Source organism: Salvelinus alpinus, chromosome 9, assembly GCF_045679555.1.
Source record: "Salvelinus alpinus chromosome 9, SLU_Salpinus.1, whole genome shotgun sequence".
Lineage (NCBI taxonomy): Eukaryota > Metazoa > Chordata > Actinopteri > Salmoniformes > Salmonidae > Salvelinus > Salvelinus alpinus.
The window spans coordinates 13330789-13357112 of NC_092094.1; the positions used below are offsets into that span (position 1 = coordinate 13330789).

Consider the following 26324-nt stretch of genomic DNA (forward strand, 5'->3'; position numbering starts at 1 on the left):
TGCTTATCTGCGTGAACGTGCCTTAGGCAAGCTGCAAGGAAGCATGAGGACTGCAGATGTGGCCAGGGCAATAAATTGCAATGTCCATACTGTGAAAAGCCTAAGACAACGCTACAGGGAGACAGGACGGACAGCTGATCGTACTCGCAGTGGCAGACCACGTGTAACAACACCTGCACAGGATCGGTACATCCGAACATCACACCTGCGGGACAGGTACAGGATGGCAACAACAACTGCCCGAGTTACACCAGGAACTCACAATCCCTCCATCAGTTCTCAGACTGTGCACAATAGGCTGAGAGAGGCTGGACTGAGGGCTTGTAGGCCTGTTGTAAGGCAGGTCCTCACCAGACATGACTGGCAACAACGTCGCCTATGGACACAAACCCACCGTCGCTGGACCAGACAGGACTGGCAAAAGTGCTCTTCACTGACGAGTCGCGGTTTTGTCTCACCAGGGGTGATAGTCAGATTCGCATTTATCGTCGAAGAAATTAGCGTTACACCAAGGCCTGTACTCTGGAGTGCGATCGATTTGGAGGTGGAGGGTCCGTCATGGTCTGGGGCGGTGTGTCACAGCATCATCGGACTGAGCTTGTTGTCATTGCAGGCAATCTCAACGCTGTGCGTTACAGGGAAGACATCCTCCTCCCTCATGTGGTACCCTTCCTGCAGGCTCATCCTGACATGACCCTCCAGCATGACAATGCCACCAGCCATACTGCTCGTTCTGTGCGTGATTTCCTGCAAGACAGGAATGTCAGTGTTCTGCCATGGCCAGCGAAGAGCCCGGATCTCAATCCCATTAAGCACGTCTGGGACCTGTTGGATCGGAGGGTGAGGGCTAGGGCCATTCCCCCCAGAAATGTCCGGGAACTTGCAGGTGCCTTGGTGGAAGAGTGGCAAATCTGGTGCAGTCCATGAGGAGGAGATGCACTGCAGTACTTAATGCAGCTGGTGGCCACACCAGATACTGACTGTTACTTTTGATTTTGACCCCCCCTTTGTTCAGGGACACATTATTCAATTTCTGTTATTCATATGTCTGTGGAACTTGTTCAGTTTATGTCTCAGTTGTTGAATCTTGTTATGTTCATACAAATATTTACACATGTTAAGTTTGCTGAAAGTTAACACAGTTGACAGTGAGGGGACGTTTCTTTTTTTGCTGAGTTTACCTCCATAAATGAGCCCAATAGCATATTGGTAAAATGATTTGTTACATTTAGCACCACTCTCCCCTATGCAATCACAGTGAATTGCGGAGCAGCAACGTGGTTAACCATGCCCCTACAAAAAAAATCTGGGTTTAAACTAGAGATATCTGTTTTTTTGCATGGGCTGCGTCTCAATCCACTACAACCGCCAATGGCGGCTTCCCGCATCTGATGTGGAAAGTGGCTGAGCTACAGCCGTGTTTGTCAGACCATGAGACATCCCAAAAAATGTAATTTTTATGAAAATGTCTGTAGCTATGACCACTCTATGGAATGATGAGACTCTCACTAATACGATGGTGCTCTACGACTCCCCACAAGCACCACGGGACTCGTCTGAAGTCGGTACTGTCAATGTGCCAACTTCTGTCTGTAGCTTCCGAACTGTTTAGGCTACAAACTAATGTGACCCCACTGTGGAAAGGGGAGATTCTCACGAACATGATGGTGTTCACCATTTTGCCCCACAAGTGTCACGGGACTCGTCTGAAGGCATCCGGCACCGGTTTAAAAAATGAATGGAAGTATGGTGGTAGTTTTGTGCCTACCCAAAAAAAGGGGTTAAATATATGTAAAAAAATATATATATATTTCCTGAGCATTCTTATACCTCCTAGATATAGGACAGATATTTCAAAACCTTATTCCTTATTATTTATTTTGCCATTTATGAATGTGTTATTCAATGCGTTTCTATGGGCTATAGTAGTAAAGGCCAAATTCAATATTGTATATATCTTTTTTATACCTAAATGGGTGCTAACATTTTTTATCAAATAGCTAAATGATTTATGGTATGACCATCTTAAAACAATTCCATATGTCAGCTTAGACAACTCAGTTTAGACTCTCAAGAATTAAAATGGTGCAGTTCACACATATTTAGGAGTTGAGAAAAAAGTAAATTAGGAATGGTAAGCTGGAATCCTCCTCTTTTTAACAAAGGCCATTAAAACTGTTGTTTTTCCCGCAACTACAAGAATTGTTGTGCGTTGACTGCTTGTCAGAATGCATTTCTCTATGACACTCCTAACATGAATGTTGTGCATTGACTGCTTGTCAGAATGCATGTCTCTATGAGGCGGCAGGTAGCCTAGTGGTTAGAGTGTTGGACTAATAACTGGAAGGTTGCTACATCGAATCCCTGAGCTGACAAGGTAAAAATCTGTTGTTCTGTCATTGTAAATTCTAAATTAACACTGTCATTGTAAATAAAAATTTGTTCTTAACTGACTTGCTTAGTTAAATAAAGGTTAAAAAAATATATATTACATGAATGTTGTGCATTGACTGCTTGTCAGAATGCACGTCCCTATGGCACTACTAACATGAGTGGTGCCGTAGGGAATATTTCTCTCACATAGGCTAGAACACACAATAAGCCGACTAGGTAAACAGATAAACGATTCTACTATGGGGTAGTCATATGTTTCTATTCATTACTAGTTTTGTTTGCAGAGGAAACGTAAATGTGGACTGTTCTAGCATCTTCAGTGCTCCTCGGCAGAGGCGCTATTTCCTGTTCCATATTTTTTTGCTGTCGCGGCAATTATTTTGCCGTGGCACAGCGCAACATATAAATGACTGCAGCGGAAACACTGGTATAGTGAATAGCGTGCCATTTTGGACGCACCCCAAGTCATTGACCCTGTACTTTATCAGCTGATGTGTTGCGCTCTGCAAGGTACAGCCTGTTTGATGAATGATCAGGACCAGGGAGGAGGAAAGATACTGGGAACGATAGTGGAAATATGGTTGCAATGCAATAGGCAGTCAGGGTTTGGACGGCCTGGAGGTGTGGGTTATAGCTGCCTGTTGGCTCGGTGCTTATCCAAAGTTCTGACACGCTTGACAGGGAATTTAGCATCTGAATTTAGCATCTGGGTGAAGGAATCCTGAAATAATTCACCTGCACTTCAAACTATACAGAAATTATGAGATAACAATGTCATATTTAACGTTACTTCAACCATGTCTAATCGTTTAGTAACTTGTTTATTGGGTGTGTACCTCACTGTTACCTCAGTGATTGAAGTCCTCACATCAAGCTCTCATAATGAACAATTAGATGGAAGTAACCTATTAGTTTGAACTTGTATCTCTCTTTGTTTTCTTTGTAGATTTGATACGGTTGCATATGGATAAATAACACAGACTTAGTAAGTGATAAGGATTGTTGTTTTAGTTTCACAAATCACAATAATATCATTCTGAATATATAAACAACACAATTGAACAAATGAAACAAGCGAACGGCTCCTACATGCTTGACTTACCCAGAATCCTTCTGAACGGCTATGAACTAACAACATGGACGATGGGAAAAAATACTGTTATTACATGTCCGGATATAATATCCTACATTTTCACTTTATGGGAATTGGAAATGCAAATTTGGGTTTAAATGTTAAATCCAAAATAGTATTATATTGGGAAAACATGAAAAAAATGTCACGACTAAAATACTACATTTGCAAAGTTATACTGGAAATAGTGCAAGCATGTAGCTAGTGCGTGAATTGGAGCAAGCCAGGAGCCAGCTCAGCCGTCTCACCTTCCTTAATAAAGACTGTTATTATCATAGTGCCTGTGGCCTGCGTGTGTGTGTGCGTGTGTCTGTGGCCTGCACCGCCTGCCTGTTGACCGCTGGGTGACCGTGTGAGGTTTGCTCTCTTGAGGTGAAGGCTTGACCCCTGGGCAAAGGAAAGTAGGAGACAGGCCCTATGATAAAAGCTGACCTCCTCCTTCTCTCCTCCACTCCTGCTTTAAGTCTGGCGCTGGAACTCACAACGGCATATCCGTATAGGGTCATCTCCATGACAGGGCAGGGCAGGAGGCAGCGCTAGAAAGAGAGGGAGGGAGACAGAGAGGGAGGGGGACAGAGAGGGAGGGGGAAGGGAGGGAGAGAGAGAAGCTCATATTGGCTTCTGGTGAACTCTATGAAGATCCCATGAGGCTAGTTTAACCAACAAGATCTCATGGTTTTACCAATTAGACTAAAGATTCTGACGTTTAGCCATGTTTCTCCAAACGTCAAATTTCGAAGTTGCTTCAAATGTCAAATTTCGAAGGGTTTTTGACACCCTGGGTTGCTCCTTCTGATCAGTATCGTTCCATTTATCCAAATGTCAAATTTGGTATGTTTTTAAGTTAAGGGTTAAGGTTTGGGATAGGTGAGAAAAAAAAAGGATTGAACTGGGCTTGAACACATGACCTTCGGATCCAGAGCCATGGGATTACAGTCATCCACCACCCGCGTCCACAACTTGTTCTGAATTACTCTAAAGTGCCTACGACGTGCCTCTCCTTTACGACTTGGTAGCTGCAGGACGTGACCCTGACCACACCCACCTCCCCATCCAGACTGTTCCGGGCCCCCCTTGCACCCCCTTGAATGAGCATATTCTCTCTTAGATATAATTTAAGACATGGCTCCCCCTGCCTCCCTTTTGCCCCCCTCGCCTCGATAGAGAAAGATTGGATAATGTGCTTAAAAGCCCCACTTAACAGGCGTGACTCCTCCTGTCCTGGAGCAGGGGAACAGGACAGGGTGTGAGGGTGGGTTGAGGGGGATAGTGGAAGGAGGGTTATGTCTGAATCAGGACAGGGAACTGCATGGGCCTGGGGGTGGGGGGAAGGTGGACGGAGTACTAGTATGTTTTGACATGGGCCTGGGGGTGAGGGGAAGGTGGAAGGAGTACTAGTATGTTTTGACATGGGCCTGGGGGTGAGGGGAAGGTGGAAGGAGTACTAGTATGTTTTGACATGGGCCTTGGGTTAGGGGAAGGTGGAAGGAGTACTAGTATGTTTTGACATGGGCCTGGGGGTGAGGGGAAGGTGGAAGGAGTACTAGTATGTTTTGACATGGGCCTTGGGTTAGGGGAAGGTGGAAGGAGTACTAGTATGTTTTGACATGGGCCTTGGGTTAGGGGAAGGTGGAAGGAGTACTAGTATGTTTTGACATGGGCCTGGGGGTGAGGGGAAGGTGGAAGGAGTACTAGTATGTTTTGACATGGGCCTTGGGTTAGGGGAAGGTGGAAGGAGTACTAGTATGTTTTGACATGGGCCTGGGGGTGAGGGGAAGGTGGAAGGAGTACCAGTATGTTTTGACATGGGCCTGGGGGTGAGGGGAAGGTGGAAGGAGTACCAGTATGTTTTGAAATGGGCCTGGGGGTGAGGGGAAGGTGGAAGGAGTACCACTATGTTTTGACATGGGCCTGGGGGTGAGGGGAAGGTGGAAGGAGTACCACTATGTTTTGACATGGGCCTGGGGGTGAGGGGAAGGTGGAAGGAGTACCAGTATGTTTTGACATGGGCCTGGGGGTGAGGGGAAGGTGGAAGGAGTACCACTATGTTTTGACATGGGCCTGGGGGTGAGGGGAAGGTGGAAGGAGTACCACTATGTTTTGATATGGGCCTGGGGGTGAGGGGAAGGTGGAAGGAGTACCAGTATGTTTTGACATGGGCCTGGGGGTGAGGGGAAGGTGGAAGGAGTACCAGTATGTTTTGACAATGGTCCTGGGGGTGAGGGGAAGGTGGAAGGAGTACCACTATGTTTTGACATGGGCCTGGGCCTGGGGGTGAGGGGAAGGTGGAAGGAGTACTAGTACAGTGCATTCAGAAAGTACTCAGAACCCTTCACTTTTCCACATTTTGTTACGTTACGCCTTATTCTAAAATGTATAATATTATTTTTTTCCCTCATCAATCTACAGAGTAAATTTATAAAAATTCAAAACAGAAATACCTTATTTGCATAAGTATTCAGACCCTTTGTTATGAGACTCGATATTGAGCTCAGCTGCATCCTGTTTCCATTGATCATCCTTGATATGTTTCTACAACTTGATTGGAGTCCACGTGTGGTAAATTCAATTGATTAGACATGATTTGGAAAGGCACACATCTGTCTTGCCTAGTTAAATAAAGGTTAAATAAAATAAAATAAAAGTCTATATAAGGTCCCCCAGTGCATGTCAGAGCAAAAACCAAGCCATGAGGTCGAAGGAATTGTCCGTAGAGATAGGATTGTGTCGAGGCACGGATCTGGGGAAGGGTACCAAATAATTTCTGCAGCATTGAAGGTCCCCAAGTACACAGTGGCCACCATCGTTCTTAAATGGAAGAAGTTTGGCTGGCCGCCCGGCCAAACTGAACAATCGTGGGAGAAGGGCCTTGGTTAGGGAGGTGACCAAGAACCCGATGGTCTAGAGCTCTAGAGTTTCTCTGTGGAGATGGGAGAACTTTCTGGAAGGACAACCATCTCTGCAGCACTCCACCAATCAGGCCTTTATGGTAGAGGGGCCAGACGGAAGCCACTCCTCAGTAAAAGGCACATGACAGTCTACTTGGAGTTTGCCAAATGGCACCTAAAGGACTATCAGCCTGTGAGAAACAAGATGCTCTGGTCTGATGAATCCAAGATTTAACTTTTTGGCCTGAATGCCAAGTGTCACATCTGGAGGAAACCTGGTACCATCCCTATATATAGTGATAGCATAGTGATGGCAGCATCATGCTGTAGGGATGTTTTTCAGCGGCAGGGACTGGTAGACTAGTCAGGAACAAGGGAAAGATAAACAGAGCAAAGGACACAGAGATCCTTCATGAAAACCTTCCAACAGGACAACGAACCTAAGCACACAGCCAAGACAACGCAGGAGTGGCTTCGGGACAAGTCTCTGAATGTCCTTTAGTGGCCCAACCAGAGTCCGGACATGAACCCGATCAAACATCTCTGGAGAGACCTGTAAATAGCTTTGTGGCAACGCTCCCCATCCAACCTGACAGAGCTTGAGAGGATCTACAGAGAAGAATGGGTGTGCCAAGCTTGTAGCATCATACCCAAGAATACTCGAGGCTGTAATCGCTGCCAAAGATGCTTCAACAATGTACTGAGTAAAGGATCTGAATACTTAAGTAAATGTGATATTCCATTTTTTTATTTGCTTTTATAAATTTGCAAAAATTCCAACCTGTTTTTGCTTTGTCATTATGGGGTATTGTGTGTAGATTGATGAGGATTATTTTTTTTTTTAAATACATTTTAGAATAAGGCTGTAACGTAACAAAATATGGAAAAAGTCAAGGGGTACTTTCCAAAGGCACTGTTTACAGTAGGACAATACAGTATTAAAAACTATGTAAAACATACACTAGTACTGTATTTTTTATGTTCTACTAAAACATGCCACTTGTACTTTCTGCTCCAGGAAGTGTGAAACACCATCTCCTGGCCTTACTGCCTCGGGGGAGCTTCCATCACTTGACGTTTTTAGTGGGTTCTTAATTAACCCTTGATGACTGCCAGCTATGAAACCTTTTCTCCTTTTTTACTGCTGGGCGAAAGCATGAAAATGAGTTAAATAAATGCATCATTAGTTCCAGCACCGGGCTGTCAAAATTCCTTATCAATTCACGGCCATCTTAGGCAGCATTAATGTCGGCAGTATGTTGGCGGGCCGTGAACGGGGAGCAAATGTTTACTTTGAATTACGGCCTTTATTATGGGATTTTCAGAGTTGTTCGTAAATCATTGAATGCTTTCTCTATTTGATACGTTGCTCAAATAAAATTTTACAAGAACAAACAACCACACACGCATACACACATACACACATAGACACACACACCATGAAAGGACCCCCAACCTCCCCTGGCTGTTGCGTCATTCAGCAACTCCGAGTGTATTATAGTAATGCCCCCAGAGCCCTCCAAACAAATGGTTACCTTAAGCCCCAACATAAACGCTGTGAGCTTTAGCTAAGCACTGATCTGTCTCTTACAGCTCGGGAGGAAAACCTAGCCTAACGCTCGACTTGTCAATCTTTGTCACAGTCCAAGCTCCCTCTGTTTATTTATCCTTGGCCCTGTTCCAAATGGCACCCTATTCCCTATGTAGTGTATTGCCCGTAGGGCTCTGGTCAAAAGTAGTGCGCTATATAGGGAATACGGTGTTGGTGTGCATGTGTTAACACGATCGCTCTCTCTCTCCTATATAAATTATGCCTCACATCATTTGTAAAGATGTCTCTGCACCTGGTTGACGTTGTAGCAGCAGGACTGTGTAGGGAAGCAGCTCTGTGATTTTCTTGTAACTGTTGTCACCAGGGATGTTTTACCGAAATATATTTTCTGTTAAGTGCAGCTCACCAGGCAGAACTAGCCCTGGAGGGAACAGGCAGATTGGACCAAACTCGGTTAAACCAGCAAGCACCAGGGAGGGTGGACCAAATACTGTTGAACCAGGACGCAACAGAGAGAGTGGACCAAACACTGGTGAACCAGGAACGCACTTACCAGTGGCTCCACACCCAGCCTGTGCACTCTGACAGCAGACGCCCTGAGAGGTGATGTTCTCTAGACCTGATATGCACCAGTACATGATATTGTATGTTTGCAACTCATGTTCAACATACAGAAGAATAACAATGACGGACAGTAGGTTAGATTACATTATTGTAGATTATGCATATATATATATATATATATGCAGGTGATGGGGATGAAAGGGATATTACATGTTTATTACATAAACAATGAACAGAAGTGGCAGAAAGAATTGGCCCATTATAAAGGCTAATGTTCTAGAATCTAATTGTTTTAGAACATTATGTCCCAAGAACATTTAAAACAATTAAATTACTTCTTTATGTAGAAATTATAATTTAGGAAATATATTTAAATACAAAACAAGAATACAGACCGTTTTCATTTCATTTTTAATATCTAGCATTTTCAGGGGGAAAAAATAACTGGTAGAAGCGGCAACAAATGCAATGGATGTGGGGGGGGGGGGGGTTGGGCTATAACATATGAAATAAGACATTGGGATTATGATAACAGTTAAATGGAAGCCAGTAATGCCACTGATCTGATGTTTATGCTGTGATAGATCTGAGGTGTTGGAGTGAAACCACCACGCTATTGGAGAGCGACCACTAATAGCAGAGTTTTGAAACCTTTCTGTCTGTCTCCAGTGATGGTTTCCTCCCAGAGATTGACCCAGACATACTGAAAGGAGGCAGAGTGCAGCTCGTGGTGAGCTATTTATTTTGACTCGCTGTTACATTCCACCTACGACTGATTCACTTTCACTGAGTAATTGCCTCTCATTCTGTCTGTATCTTGGTTGCGGAGAAAGTCCATGGAAGAATGCATTGTTTACATTTCAAGTTCATATTTAAGTTTCACTCCATAGTTCGTAGAGTTTAAAACGTTTCTTTTTCAAAAGGCTTATTTCCAGTGTAACGACACTTTCAATTTGATCAACTCATGGCCATTTTTTTATTTGATTTGTAGAAATACCAGTGTCAGTGCAGTGTGGTTTATGTAGAACAGAGAATGATATTGATGCTCGTCAGCTCTTTGAAGTTGAAAACCGCAGGTCTCCCTGTGCAGTTTGAATTAACCACCCCCTTTCCCTTTCCTCAGCTACACACTGCCTTTCTGCTTTCAGCACATGAGCGCGTAGTTAGCTGTTGAATGTTTTCAAAATGTTGGGGCCAGTTGCGTGAGAAAAGTCATGTTTGACCTTATTTGAACAGTGTGTGTGTGTGTGTGTGTGTGTGTGTGTGTGTGTGTGTGTGTGTGTGTGTGTGTGTGTGTGTGTGTGTGTGTGTGTGTGTGTGTGTGTTTGTGTTTGTGTTTGTGTTTGTAGACTGTAGCAGGGTACAGAGAAGGTCCAGACCAGGCCGCAATGTCGCGGGCCAGCGGAACGTCAACTTCCCCGCCTCACAAAGAACACAATCAAGCTCGGAGAAACTTTATGGAGCAACTAAGTGAGTTTTACGTTTTTACTTCAGACTCACTATCTAGCAGAGTTGGGTCAATTCCATTTCAATTCAGGAAGTAAACTGAACTTTCAATTCACAGTTTCCTTAATGCATATTAATGACCAATATTTGGAATTGGAATTTCTGTTTATTTCCTGAATTGAATGAGTTTAAATGTTATTAACCCCAACCAAGCTACTATTTAGCCCACCTATTACCTTCCCAAATGCTTTGTCTTGTTTTACCTTTTGCTGGATATACGCACCACTAAACATTTAGTTCAACATACACGTTTTGTGTGTGTTTACCACTATTTCATACATAATTAAATGTGTCAATTTGTTAATATATTCCGAAGATTTCATAATTGGAATATTTGTCCTTTGCAAGCAAATCAAAAATGTTCCTTTCCAATGCTTATTCCATGATTTGGTTTTTAGGTGTAAGTTAGCAGGAATATTTTTTCAGCCCTCCATTGAAATGTCACTAAAGACAGAACATTCTCTGTCACTTAAAGTCACTGAAAAGTAAGAGTGAAAAACCTGAGAGAATTGAATCGCTGAGGTCAAGTACTAGCCGAGATATGTCTCTGTGAGAGGCGGTATGATATCAGGCACATGTGAGCATTGGACCAATCTAGAAAGACACAAGTCTTGTATAATGAAAAGCACTTTTTCAATGATCTAAATGTAATCACTGTAGCTTTAAGGTGGGGTGAGTTGCCTGGCCAGCACACGTTGCAAACAGACTACTGTCAATAATTCTGATGAATAGTAGGTTATGATAATATGACATGTGTGTGTTATTTCTGTCTGTGTGTGTGCAATGTGCGTGCATTGTGTGTGTGTATGCATCTGTTGTGTGTGTATGCATCTGTTGTGTGTGTGTGTATATGTGTGTGTGTGTGGCAAAGCAGGGATAACGGGTCCGGCTTAGTGCCCCGGGTCGATCGGGAGCTTGGGTCGGGGTCGGGAAGGGGACAGAGCGCTGCTCCTCGACAAGAAACAGGCAAAAAGTCATTTTCAGAGAAGAATGACTGGCCCTTCTGTCAGACAGCCTTCCGCTCAGGAGTTTGAGTGACAAAGATGCTTCTGACAGACACAGCCAGGAAACAAACAGATGACCAGATTAAACAAGCTGCAGGAATCTAAAAAAGAAGACAAATACTGTTCCTTCCTAACGAAGCTAAATTAGATTCCGATGATGATTACTAAATGATATCCACGAGGGCAGTGACTCGCTGCGTGATAAAGGCACGTTGTTGTAGGACTTAGAGCGGGGTGAAGAGAAAGACTTTCTGTGTGGCTCTGTGATCAAACAACACTTAGTAAATTGAAATATGTATGTATGTGTAAGACTGGTGTCTTGAACTTTTCAAAAGCCAATTTGATATTTCATAAACTGGCAAACTGCATTTAATTAGCAAAAAATCTAAAAGTTATTTAATGGATAAATGGTGCAGCTCTTAGCTGGTAACTCACCAAAGAAAAGCAGTAGTGCCATAGACTGGAAGCTCTCTTTTGAAAATGTGTATAAGCAGGGAGAATCCATGCCAGTTTAAAGCAGCAAAAATATCTTATTTATCAGAAAACAAAATGTAAATATTTAATTGGCCTCTGAAGGAGTATAGAGACTATATCAAAGTCCAGCTTTAAAGTCAGGGGTTCACTTAGCTTGCCATGGCAGTAAAGAGTATGTAAAAACTCTATAACCTATTGCAATGTGATACCCACCGCTCGCTGGGGCGGAGCCATGAAGTGTGTTTTCAGCCCCACTAAATATTTTCATTACTTGTGCAGAGGAAACCACTTAACTTACCTATCTACTGCCTCAATGTTGTTCCCATTCAAAGCTAATGGGAGTAAAACGACTGAAAGCGATTTGTTTGGTCACAGCGGTCGAGGGAATGTGCGACCGTTTATTTATTTACCTACTTTTTAATAGCATGACCATTGAAAATAGCAACTAAATTACCAACATGTGTGTTAATAAAGACAAGATTTGTTTTGTCCTCTGTTTTTGATTCGGAACAAACAAATAAATAAATATTTTATAACCAACATTTCAACACATAAGTTCTGAATAGTTTCTCCAAAAGAGCACAAAATGACCCCCGTGGCTGGCTGAGTGTTTTCAATAAAATGTTGAAGGATCAAACCATTCAGATGGAAATAAGCTGTGGCCACAGATACTCAATATTAGATTTAGTATGGTTTAATGATAAAAAGGGAGTCTTAAAACATTTACATTTACATTTTAGTAATTTAGCTCTTAACCAAAGTGACTTACTGGAGAAATTATGGTTAAGTGCCTTGCTCAAGGGCATATTGACAGATTTTTTTCACCTAGTCGGCTCTGGGATTTGAACCAGCGATATATTGGTTACTGTTCCAACGCTCTTATCCGCTAGGGTACCTTCAAAAAGGTATTTGACTGACAATAAATGTGTAGAGATAAAATTGTGTGTGAGGGAGTTATATTTTCCCTACAATGAATCATAAAAAAATAGACATACAGATTATGATACACTATATGGGACACCAGCCGTGCAGATATTGGGAGCTGGTCAGTACCTGTAATGTGTGCTGTGCTCCAGCCCCCCACCACCTCCTCGTGATCCTCCCCACTGCTGAGCTCCCTGTGTGGGGCTCGTCTGGCTCACTGTGGCCGGTACACGTGGAACACATCATGCCCACAGACACGCTCCCTTTGTTCTTGTGTTTGGAGAGCTTAGTTTTGATCCCCAGGTGAAATGGAACAGCCTCCCCTACAGCCGACTGTTAACAGAGTTTAGTACATACACTTTGCATGAGGAGCTGTCCATGCATTTCAGTGTGGTAGCCTAGGCTATACAAAGTAGTTGCTATAATGTACGCTATATGTACACTATATATACAAAGGTATGTGGACACTCCATCAAATCAGTGGATTCGGCTATTTTAGCCAAACCTGTTGCTGACAGGTGTATAAAATCCAGCACACAGCCATGCAATCTCCATAGCGAAACATTGGCAGTAGAATGGCCTTACTGAAGAGCTCAGTGACTTTATTGTGGAACAATAAAGGTGCCACTGTCTGTTCGTAAAATTTCTGCCCTGCTAGAGCTGCCCTGGTCAACTGTAATTGATGTTATTGTGAAGTGGAAACGTCTAGGAGCAACAACGGCTCAGCCGTGAAGTGTTAGGTCACACAAGCTCGGCTTGAGTGGTGTAAAGCTCGCCATCATTGGACTCCTGAGCAGTGGAAACGCATTCTCTGGAGTGATGAATCACGCCTCACCATCTGGCAGTCCGACGGATGAATCAGACAGATGCCAGGAGAACGCTACCTGCCCGAATGCATAGTGCCAACTGTAAAGTTTGGTGGAGGAGTAATAATGGTCTGGGGCTGTTTCATGGTTCGGGCTAGGTCTCTTAGTTCCATTGAAGGGAAATATTATTATTATTATTATTATATTTTATTTTTGTACTTTCTACCGCTTTTTCTCCCCAATTTCGTGATATCCAATTGGTAGTTCCAGTCTTGACCCATCGCTGCAACTCCCGTACGGACTCGGGAGAGGCGAAGGTCGAGAGCCATGCGTCCCCCGAAACACAACCCTGCTAAGCCGCACTGCCTCTTGACACACTGCTCGCTTAACCCGGAAGCCAGCCGCACCAATGTGTCAGAGGAAACACCGTACAACTGGCGACCGAAGTCAGTGTGCAGTCCCGAAGTCAGTCCCGGTCGCGGCCGGCTGCTACACAGGCTGGGATCGAACCCAGGTCTGTAGTGAGCCGTAGACTGCTGCGCCACTCGGGAAGCCGAAGGGAAGTCTTAACGCTACAGCATACAATGACATTCTAGACGATTCTGTGCTTCCAACTTTGTGGCAATAGTTTGGGGAAGGCCCTTTCCTGTTTCAGCATGACAATGCCCTGTGCACAAAGCGAGGTCCATACAGGAATGGTTTGTTGTGGGCCTCCCAAATGGCGCAGAGGTGTCAGGCACTACAGTGCTTGAGGCGTCACTACAGACCTGGGTTCGAACCCAGGCTGTGTCATATCGGGCCATGACCGGGAGTACCAGAGGGCTGCGCACAGTTGTCCGGGTTAGGGGAGGGTTTGGCCGGGGGGCTTTACTTGGCTCATTGCACTCTAGCAATTTCTTGTGGCCGGGTGCCTGCAGGCTGACTTCGGTCCTCAGTTAAATGGTGTTTCCTCCAACACATTGGTGCGGCTAAGCGGGCGGGGGTTAAGTGGGCGGGTGTTAAGAAGTGTGGTTTGGCAGGTCATGTTTGGAGGACGCATGATTCGACCTTCGCCTCTCCCGGGCCCGTTGGGGAGTTGCAGCGATGAGACAAGATTATAATTGGGGAGAAAAAGGGGGTAAAAAAATTAATAAAATGTTTGTTGAGATTGGTGTGGAAGAACTTGACTGGCCTTCACAGAGCCCTGACCTCAACTCCATCGAACACCTTTGGGATGAATTGGAACGCCAAATGCGAACCAGGCCTAATCGCCCAACATCAGTGCCCTACCTCAATAATGCTCTTGTGGATGAATGGGAGTCCCCACAGCAATGTTCCAACATCTAGTGGAAAGCCTTCCCAGAAGAGTGGAGGTTGTTATAGCAGCAAAGGGGGGACCAACTCCATATTAATGCCAATGATTTTGGAACAAGCAGGTGTCCAAATACTTTTGGTCATGTAGTGTAATATATTTAAGTGATAATGCCCGAGACGCTGGTGTTTGGAGGATATATTGGCACAGGTGTTGTTTCGTCGAGGACCGGCAAACTATGCCAATATATCCTCCAAACACCGGCTTCGAGGGCATTATCACTTTTATACAACAGGTTACCAACATATTCAAATAATGATTGACATTATTTTCATTAAACGTTATTTTTATTAATTTCTTCATACTATGTTATCTTTCCACAAGATATATTCCCGACACAAATCTTGAGTTGCTACCCAAGCCGGCTGGTAGTTCGTTCTATCGGTTCCGTTGCCAGAGACGTGACCCAGTCATTCAGTCTTTTTGTTCTGTATCCAGTCGTTCGTTCTAAATGTTCCATTGCCATACTGGCAGCCAACATTATTATCCCTTGCTTGCTAGCTGGCCAACTATGGCTAATTTACAGTCCGTCAAACGTCAAACAGTGCAGCCAGAATAACAATGAGGTAGCCGCATTTGCATTTGTTTAAGCTGTTTTACATCCATAACAATAAGGTAACGGTGAGCCACTTCACCTGGCATAGAAAATGTGCTCTCTCGTCAGGATACCATTGTTCGAGAGCTAGTCAACAATGCAGCTAACACACACTTCAAACTGAAGCTGGAAAGACTTCAAACTAGCTGCACTTCATTTAATTTCACCTGTTTTCTATTGATAGTTCTTTGTATATATCCATAAAAATTATGCTGATTAATGATTTCGATTGCCTGAGAAAAGCTGCCTGCCTGTCTGTCTGTTTCATTCGACTCCCGACACGTTCATTACTATTGGACATTTGGAGATCGGATTTGAATATTGAAACAATGTTGTAAATGTCGGAGAGACAGACAGACAGCAAGGTTTATACAAATTTCCGCTGTTGAAAACGAAATGTTAGTCTAAAAGAAATGTGAGATAATGTCAAGATGCTTTTTATAGTGGAGATCAAGTTTATAAAGTACCTGGCTGGGCTGATGAGACAGTGGATTACGCAGTCAGATGGAACAGAGTACATAGGCATTTTAACGTCATAGATTTAGCCGGTGGTAACTTGTGGAATAGACACCAGCTGGAATGCAGTTTTAACCAATCAGCATTCAGGATTAGACCCACCCGTTGTATAAAACTACAGTAAATGGTATGTTTCAATATTTTTCTTCAGGCAAAGAGCATCAGGCCATAAATACTTTATCCTGAGAAATGTTGATATGTGCTATGCTAATATATCATGCAATTTTGTTAGATTTTTTATTTTGTGTCTTTCTCTTTTTCTGCAGACAAAGAAGCACCTTCTCCCCAAAGAGTGACCTCTGCCTCATCTAAAAAGGAGCGCATGTCTTTCCGGGATAACCCTGTCCAGATGAGTGGTGGCTGGGGAGGGGGCAAAAAAAGGGACAAACTGCACAAGTAACAAGACATGTGTTAATTACCAAGAAACTGGTTTAGCTTTATTCACTGTATGTCCAAAACAGTAAGCATTACAACCATTATTCTGTTCACAGTGACTTTTTGACAGTCCCATACAGTATATGCATTATGTTGACATTTCATTCTGATGTGCAACGTTTTACTTTCCTCCCCCCAAAAGTTTTGATTGTCATTAATCTCCTATGCTAAAATTCCTTGCAGCTGCCTTTTCGCTCTCAGATCGGGCTCGGCCTCTGTGGGTCTTCTGAAAATTAATTAAAAGCAATGGGAGAAGCCCAGCCCAAATATCTGCAGGCGTTTTCATGCTGGTCATTATGCATGGATATCACTGCCTTAATGCGACCTCAGCCAACACCGGAACGCATGGAGCGAAGTCCCAAAACGCTCAACAAATCACACGCTTAATATGCAGACAATGGTTGGAAATAAGAAACAGAACATTTCTATTCTAATTGTTAGGATGTTTGTATTTTGATTTGATTTAGATTTATTTTACAAGCTTTCCAGACCGGTCTCTGCTGCTGTGGTATTTGGTTAAAAAAAATATAGAACTTAGAATTGGGTCCCGTGTGGCTGAGTTGGTAGAGCATGGCACTTGCAACACCAGGGTTGTAGGTTTGATTCCCACGGAGGACCAGTATGAAAAAAAAGTATGAAAATTTATGAACTCACTACTGTAAGTCGCTCTGGATAAGAGCAGCTACTAAAATGTATGTGCAGAAGGTGTTTTATCTTAGATGTTGCATATCTAAGAAAAAAATTGCTTATTTTTTTTTCTTGCTTAAGTTGATGAAGTGGCACTTTTACTCAGCTGTTAATAATCAAGGTAAATACATTTGAGATTCTAAAATAATGATTAAATTCAAGTTTCTTTTTTGATTTTACTATCATAGACACTGAGTGTTCAAAACATTAGGAACACCTGACATAGGTGAATCCAGGTGAAAGCTTTGATCCCTTATTGAATTTTTTTTATCCTCCCTTCACTTTCATATTTCTCTCCCTGGTCTCTGGTTGTGTTTTGACTGTATTCAGCCCATCAGGAATTTAGTCTACAGACAGGACCAGTGCTGTATCATGACTAGTGCCAGTTGTGCTGGTGGTGGTCCTGCCCGGCCCATTAGGACTGTTATGGTTTGTCACTTGTTAAATCCACTTCAATCAGTGTAGATGAAAGGGAGGAGTCAGGTTAATGAAGGATCTTTAAGCCTTGAGACAATTGAGACATGGATTGTGGGTGTGCCATTCAGAGGCTGAATGGGCAAGACAAAAGATTGAAGTGCCTTTGAACGGGGGGTATGGTAGTAGGTGCCAGGCGCACCGGTGTGTGTCAAGAACTGCAACGATGCGGGGTTTTCACACTCAACAGTATCCCGCGTGTATCATGAATGGTCCACCACCCAAAGGATATCCAGCCAACTTGACACAACTGTGGGAAGCATTGGAGTCAAAATGTGCCAGCATCACTGTGGAACGCTTTCGACACCTTACCTTGTAGAGTCCATGCCCTGACGAGTTGAGGCTGTTCTGAGGGCAAAGGGGAAGGTGTTCCTAATATTTCGTACACTCAGTGTAAATACAGCACACAGTAGAGTCTCCCGATTTGAACTAAATCTGGAGTTGCGGATATCCAGAGATGTTGCCAGACAGCCTGTCAGAGCAGCCGCAGCTTTGAGTAAAGCGCAAACATTGGTGTTACAATTGTGTTTTTTATTTTTTAATACCAGCTGCATCCCCACACTACAAGGGTTCTTGTTCTGTGTATTTGAATTTGGATTTCAGATTCCATCCAACCACAAACACCGCCTTACCAAAGCGGCTAACCCTGGGGTTGAAGGTTCATCGCTTGTCTGTTGGTTGTAAATGATCTGTTAATGAATGTGAAAACAAATAGATGGAGCTGGAGAGGAGAGTGGCTCCCTGGCAGGAAATGCTTGTCCCTCTATTTATTTTATCCTCCCTTCACTTTCATATTTCTCTCCCTGGTCTCTGGTTGTGTTTTGACTGTATTCAGCCCATCAGGAATTTAGTCTACAGACAGGACCCGTGCTGTATCATGACTAGTGCCAGTTGTGCTGGTGGTGGTCCTGCCCGGCCCATTAGGACTGTTATGGTTTGAAACCCAAGAGCACTGTTCTCCTTCAGGGGGAGATTGAACTCCTGTCCCCCTCGGGAGAAGCCTGGGGCTTTTACCTGGTGATTATTTTCTCTTTTGGCCCATAGCATGGTGTTATCAGCCAATATTTGGAATGGTGAGGGTTCTATTGTTTACTCTGTCCACCAAACACTCTCTTCCCATATGTTAGTTGTTGTTTTGCTTAAATTAACATGAACATCGACTAATATATCAATACATTTTCAGGCCACTCATTTGAAGGACTTTTCATAATGCTCAGGATGTACTCACCTAAATACCCTTACGTGTGTTGCTAGGATTGGGTGTGTCTGTCCCAGTTGGTTTATCTCCCATTATTATCTTTCACAGGACGTTGTTCAATTCTGACTGTATGCTGTCTTTCATTATAAAGTAGTGGAGGAATTCACTCCTCAACGCCATGCTGCACACAATGTCTTCAGGTCCTATATCCGTTTGTTTGCCTAATAGATTTCATTATACGTAATCACCCCAAGCTCACATTTGTGGTAAAATAAGTGTGTCATATATTAGTCATTTAGACAAGAACATTAGAGGGTTGAGAGAGAGAAGAGATCATGATGTGAGTCTGTCTGTTCCAGATATGTAGGTTGACGTTTATTGTTATGAGTCTTATCCTGGAGGCAGAACTGAGAGATTTCCCCTTAATTAGGCCAGCTGCAAAGTCAAAATTGGCTATATTGTAAAAATGTATTAAAACAAAAATGTGCTTTTTGGTCTTAATTTAAGGTTTAGGTTAGGCAATAGAGTTAGCAGTGTGGTTAAGGTTAGGGTTAGGTTTAAAATCAGATTTTATGACTTTGTGGCTGTGCCAGCTAGTGAGCACTCTGCAGGGCAGCCTCCAGAACAAGATTCATGATGAAAAACGCTTGTATAACAGATGACAAACTGTTGTTATCTTGTTCTCTAGTCTATCTAGGCCTATGACTGTATGAGTGGACAAAACCATCGATCACGTGACACCATTAATTCCTATATGAAGACTCAATAGCGCACTGGTACAATGATTGTCTTCGGTCATGAACTCCCGTGGTGTCAATGAGAGGGGGCAGTCGTTCTCCTCTGGTTTAGGCAGAGTAGATAGAAGCCAAATAACTGGCCTCTGCTTGGGCAGGGTTGTGTTGCAGTAGCGCAACTTGCGGGGAGGATGAAGGTTATGATGAATTTGATTGAGGGGAAAAAGATTCCACACTGTAAAGCGCCAAGCAGCTTCTGGCTTTATGTGGCTTTGCACCACAGTGGCGGTTCAAAACAGTCTGGGACGATAGATACAAATTTCATACAACCATTGTACATCCCCCCCCAAAATTCTAAAGCAATGAGGCTGATGCAACAGATCAGAACGTTTAGCCTAAAATGTTGATTAAACTATTATTTCTTCACATTATAAGTGCAGCAATGCGCACTTATTAGAACATGTGAGAATGCTGGTTTCAATGGCATAAGGAATTGTTTATAAAATAATTCCCTCAACATGTCTATGGTCTGATTTTGGCTAGGCTACTAGGACATGAGAGGCTGTAAACACATATCACCTAGGCTACACTGTGAGATGTAGGCTAATTATTTATTACAGGTAACTGACACAATAAAGGAAACCCCAACATAAAGTGTCTTAATAGGTTGTTGGGCACCACGAGCCAGAACAGCTTCAATGCACATAGATTCTACAAGTGTCTGGAACTCTATTGGAGGGATGTAACACCATGAGATGTTTTGTTGATGGTAGTGGAAACCGCTGTCTCAGGCTCCACTCCAGAGTCTCCCATATGTGTTCAATTGAGTTGAGATCTGGTGACTAAGACACACACACCCTATGATCCTTTGAGACCCCTCTATCTAAATCACTTCTAGCCGTGGTAATCTAAATAATGGGCAACTGGGCATTTTTATGCATGACCCTAAGCATGATGGGATGTTAATTGCTTAATTAACTCAGGAACCACACCTGTGTGGATGCACCACCTTTCAATATACTTAATATCACTAATTTACTCAAGTGTTTCCTTTATTCAGTTACATGTACATTTATGCTAAATAGATTAGAATATTATTTCAATGTTGGCCTTTTTAGGGGCACATGTTTGAATGTGAATTTCTGGCTCAGTTGACAGCCCTATTGTTCTGTTTCAGTTGTACTCCTATTAGCCTTTTAAATCATTGTGATTGACCTGTCCTAGAGTAGACCCATGTTGGCATATCAAAACATAAAAATAAACAAAGTATTTAATTTGGGATGGTTCATCTTCAGTTTGGGACAGTTGAAATTGTACTTCGGAACAGATTCTGGGACATGATGAAAAGCAGGTTTGAGGAGTTAGTGAGGTAAGTTTGGTCAACTCTTGAGTTCAACTTGGGATAACAGGTCATACAAAAGTGGCTCCACCTTTTAGCCAGTTAAATTTCTATGGAAACGAATCCTGCTCCGGGGCATGCTAAGTCACGGTTAACTCCACATTCTCTCCTTTTTGCAAAGATTGCATCAGCATCCCCTTGATTTGAGGAAGATAACTGATTAAGTATTTGATTTGATTTCAGAATGGGTAGCAAGGAATAAGTTAGTCCTAAATATTTCCTAAACTAAAAGCCTTGTATTTGGGACAAATCATTCACTAAACCCTAAACCTCAACTACATCTTGTAATGAATAATGTGGAAATTGAGCAAGTTGAGGTGACTAAACTGCTTGGAGTTATCCTGGATTGTAAACTGTCATGGTCAAAACATATTGATACAACTAGCTAAAATGGGGAGAAGTCTGTCCATAATAAAGCGTTTTTCTGCATTCTTAACAACACTATCAACAAGGCAGGTCCAACAGGCCCTGGTTTTGTCGCATCTGGACTACCGTTCAGTAGTGTGGTCAGGTGCCACAAAGAGGGACTTGGGAAAATTGCAGTTGGCTCAGAACAGGGCAGCAAGGCTGGCCCTTAAAAGTACACGGAGAGCTGACATGAATAATATGCATGTCAATCTCATGGCTCAAAGTGGAAAAGAGATTGACATCATCATTACTTGTTTTCATAAGAGGTGTTGACAAGCTGAAGGTACTGAGATGTCTGTTTCAAATAATAGCACACAGCTCAGACACCCATGCATACCCCACAAGACATGCCACCAGAGGTCTCTTCACAGGCCCCAAGTACAGAACAGATTATGGGGAGGCATACAGTACTACATAGTGCCATGACTACATGGAACTCTATTCCACATCAGGTAACTGATGCAAGCAGTAGAATCAGATTTAAAAAGCAGGTAAAAATAGACCTTATGGAACAGCGGGGACTGTGAAGTAACACAAACATAGGCACAGACACATGCATACACACATATGATTGCCCCCCATCTATCTTCAGAGCTCGTACTGTTAGGTGACATGCTTAACACCCCGGCCATCCTACAATCTAAGTTAGATGCCCTCAATCTCACACAAATGATCAATTAACCTACCAGGTACAACCCCAAATCTGTAAACACGGGCACCCTCATAGATATCAACCTGCCCTCTAAATACACCTCTACTGTCTTCAACCAGGATCTCAGCGATCACTGCCTCATTGCCTGCGTCCGTAATGGGTCTGCGGTCAAACGACCACCACTCATCACTGTCAAACGCTCCCTAAATTACTTCAGCGAGCAGGCCTTTCTAATCGACCTGGCCCGGGTATCCTGGAAGGATATTGACCTCATTCTGTCAGTAGAGGATGCCTGGTTATTCTTTAAAAGTGCTTTCCTCACGATCTTAAATAAGCATGCCCCCCAAAAAAAGAAGAACTAGGAACAGATATAGCCCTTGGTTCACTCCAGACCTGACTGCCCTTGACCAGCACAAAAACAACCCGTGGCGTACTGCATTAGCATCGAATAGCCCCGCGATATGCAACTTTTCAGGGAAGTTAGGAACCAATATACACAGGCAGTTAGGAAAGCAAAGGCTAGCTTTTTCAAACAGAAATTTGCATCCTGTAGCACAAACTCCAAAAGGTTATAGGACACTGTAAAGTCCATGGAGAATAAGATCACCTCCTCCCAGCTGCCCACTGCACTAAGGCTAGGAAACACTGTCACCACCGATAAATCCACGATAATTGAGAATTTCAATAAGCATTTTTCTACGGATGGTCATGCTTTCCACCTGGCTATCCCTACTCCGGTCAACAGCCCTGCACCCCCCATAGCAACTTGCCCAAACCTCCCCCATTTCTCCTTCACCCAAATCCAGATAGCTGATGTTCTGAAAGAGCTGCAAAATCTGGACCCCTACAAATCAGCTGGGCTAGACAATCTGGACCCTCTCTTTCTAAAATGATCCGTCACAATTGTTGCAACCCCTATTACTAGCCTGTTCAACCTCTCTTTCATATTGTCTGAGACCCCCAAAGATTGGAAAGCCTCTGCAGTCATCCCCCTCTTCAAAGGGGGAGACACTCTAGACCCAAACTGTTACAGACCTATATCTATCCTACCCTGGCTTTCTAAGGTCTTTGATTGCCAAGTTAACAAACAGATCACTGACCATTTCGAATCCCACCGTACCTTCTCCGCTATGCAATCTGGTTTCCGAGCTGATCATGGGTGCACCTCAGCCATGCTTAAAGTCCTAAACGATATCATAACTGCCAACGATAAAAGACAATACTGTGCAGCCGTATTCATCGACCTGGCCAAGGCTTTCGACTCTGTCAATCACCGTATTCTTATCGGCAGACTCAACAGCCTTGGTTTCTCAAATGACTGCCTCGCCTGGTTCACCAACTACTTCTCAGACAGAGTTCAGCGTGTCAAACACTTCGATGTAAGTAGAGATATCGCTTTAGTCCCTCCATTCTGAGAGTCGGAAGTTGATGCCTATTTCTCAGCGTTTGAGCATGTGGCTGCTGCGCTGCATTGGCCACTCGAGGTTTGGCCGCTCCTGTTACAATGTAAATTGTCTGGGAAAGCCCAGGAAGTAGTAGCTGCTCTCTCCCTGGAAGACAGTTTACACTACGATACAGTTAAAACTACCGTGTTGAGGGCTTATGAGTTGGTGCCTGAAGCTTAAAGGCAGCGCTTCAGGAACCACAAAAAACCCTCTCACCGTACTTCTGTTGAGTTTGCTAGGGACAAGGAGTCTCTGTTTAATCACTGGTGTTCAGCCAGCAAAGCTAACACCTTTGCTGATATTCGGGAGTTGATGCTGTTGGAGGATTTTAAAAGCAACCTCCCTGATAGAATTGTAGTTTATTTAAATGAACAGAAAGTGGCGACATTGGCCCAGGCAGCAGTGTTGGCAGATGAGAACGCTTTGACACACACGACTGTCTTTGGTGCGCCTCGTTTTGAAGGTAGACTGATTACGTCATCAGTGCCTCGTTCAGGTCGCTTTTCCTCTGACAACCCTTTCCATGAAATCCGTTAATGTTTTTACTGTCACCAAAAGGGTCACGTGATTGCAGACTACCCGGTTTTGAAAAATAAACCGAAACAGTCCCAATCACCGTCCCCAAAAATGAAAAGTTTGGGTTTAGTCAAATTTGTCTCGTCCGTTGGCCCGAGGTATTGATTCAGCATTTGAGAAACCGGATCCTGTCTATGCTCTATTTATCTCTGCCGGTTGTGTTTCCTTAACTGGAGAAGACACTGATAAAAAGCCCATTCAAATCTTACGAGACACCAGGGCGGCGCAGTCAGTAATCATTACTGATGCTTTACCCTGGTCTCCTGAAACGTATTGTGGCTCGCATGTCATATTACAGGGGATAGAGACAAAAACAGTACCTGTACCATTACACTGGGTCCACTTAGTGTCAGACTTGGTATCAGGATGTTTCCGTGTTGGTGTAGTGTCTACACTGCCAGTAAAAGGAGTCACATTGCTACTAGGGAATGATATTGCTGGTGGTAACGTTACTCCTGTGTTAGAGGTAGTTGACAACCCAGAAATCAGAATTGCAGATGAGAAATTGGTTCAAGCATTTCCACAAGTTTTTCCTGCTTGTGTGTTAACGAGGGCACAATCTCACAAGCTTGGAGATGTGGTGGATTTGGCTAGTTCTATTTTTGAGAATGTTGAGGTAGAAGACAATACACCGAGTATTCCTTCTGCAAGGCCGACAGTTTTTACCCCTGTAAAAACGAAGGCAGGGGACTGCGAAATCACGCCCCAATTACATTACATTCTTTTGTCTGTCACCCCCGAGAAGGTGATTGAATGTCAAAAAGGAGACACCAGTCTTCGCAAGTGTTTTACTTCGGTAATTTCCATTGAGGAAGCTAAAACCCGAGAGACCGCCTACTTTATGGAAGCAGGAGTTGATGCGTAAATGGGCAGCTCATGACACCGTTAGTGACTGGAGTGAAGTGTGTCAAGTGGTTGTTCCTACACCGTTCCGACAGCAGGTGCTGTCACTCGCCCATGACCAGGCGTGGTCCGGACATTTGGGGATCACAAAGACTTATAACCGAGTCCTTCGTAATTTTTTCTGGCCAGGTTTGAAGTCTGACGTGGTCCAATTTTTGTAAAACCTGTCATGTATGTCAACTCACTGGGAAAGCGAATCAAACAGTTCCTCAAGCGCCGCTCTGCCCGATTCCTGTGGTGGGAGAACCGTTTGAAAGAGTGATAATTGATTGTGTAGGTCCATTGCCGAAAACCAGGTCAGGTAACCAGTTCTTATTAACAATGTGCAGTGCTACTCGATACCCAGAGGCTATTCCTCTCCGTACTATAACGTTTGGACTCCCTAAAGTAATCCAAACTGATCAGGGATCCAACTTTATGTCAAAGCTGTTCTCTAATGTGTTCAAGACACTGTATTTCCCATCAGGTCTCCAGTCCGTATCATCCAGAGAGTCAAGGGGCTCCAACGCTGGCATCAAATGCTGAAGGCAATGCTACGCAAGTATTGCATGGATACCAGTACCGATTGTGATGAGGGGGTACCCTTTGTCCTATTTGCTATTAGGGAAACGATACAAGAGTCCTTAGGGTTCAGCCCTGCTGACCTTGTGTTTGGACACACCCCACGGGGTCCACTGAAAGTTTTGAAGGAGCATATCTTATCTCCTACACCCAGTAGCGCCCCTAAAAATGTGTAAGATTATGTCAGTAAGATGCAGGAGAGACTGCACGCCGCATGTGCGTTAGCCCAAAAGTCTCTCTCCTCTTCGCAAAAACGCATTAAGTTGCATTATGACAAAAAGGCTGTTGGCTGTTCTTTTGCACCAGGGGATCAAGTTCTAGTTTTGTTGCCAATCCCTGGCTCCTCTCTGTCGGCATGTTTTTCTGGACCATATCTTGTGGAAAAGAAACTCAGTGACACCAATTATGTGATAAAGACCCCAGATCGAAGGCGTTCTTCCCGTGTGTGTCATGTTAACATGCTAAAAGCATATTATGTACTTGACTCTCAAGACAGCTCCTCAAGTAAGCCGGTCCAGCCCGCCGTCTCCAGTGTGGCTGCGGTGGTGCTGAAGCCTGGCTGGGACCTAGAGGAGGATAAGGAGGACGGGTTGGAGTTACGCCATACGTTACAGCAGTGTGAACGCTTATGTAATTCAGAGATTCTGAAGAAGTTACCCTCTCAAATGGAACATTTGGATAACGATCAAACTAAGGATCTTATCCTATTGATAAACAATTTTCTCAATGTGTTTCAGGACGTTCCAAGTCGTACGTCCATCTTGGAACATGACGTGGATGTGGGCAACGCTGTTCCTATACGTCAGCATCCGTACCGGGTTAATGCAAAGAAAAGGGAGGTAGCTTATTTATTACAGAATGACATGGCAAAACCCAGTAACAGCTCCTAGAGTTCCCCATGTATTCTTGTTCCTAAGCTTGACGGTACATCTCGCTTATGTACGGACTATCGTCGTGTAAATGCAGTTACAAAGTCTGATTCTTTTCCTCAACCTCGATTAGATGACTGGAATTGATAGAATTGGCTCTGCTGCTTATGTTAGTAAGTTAGATTTGCTAAAAGGTTATTGGCAGGTGCCTCTGACCTCTCGCGCTTCGGACATCTTGGCTTTCGTTACGCCTGATAACTTTGTATAATATACTGTG

The 26324-nt window shown here is 43.6% G+C and overlaps 1 protein-coding gene across 1 annotated transcript in view; it reads left to right on the forward strand.

The window, feature by feature from the left end:
- The window catches only part of lrriq1 (leucine-rich repeats and IQ motif containing 1), a 51659-nt gene extending 31151 nt beyond the window's left edge, over positions 1-20508 (forward strand). Inside the window, exons 25-28 of the mRNA XM_071416469.1 lie at positions 8368-8569; positions 9200-9260; positions 9880-10000; positions 15973-20508. Coding sequence (XP_071272570.1) covers positions 8368-8569; positions 9200-9260; positions 9880-10000; positions 15973-16106 — 518 coding nt within the window. The 3' untranslated portion in view covers positions 16107-20508. The remainder of the gene's footprint in view (positions 1-8367; positions 8570-9199; positions 9261-9879; positions 10001-15972) is intronic.
- The last annotated feature ends 5816 nt before the right edge of the window (positions 20509-26324 follow it).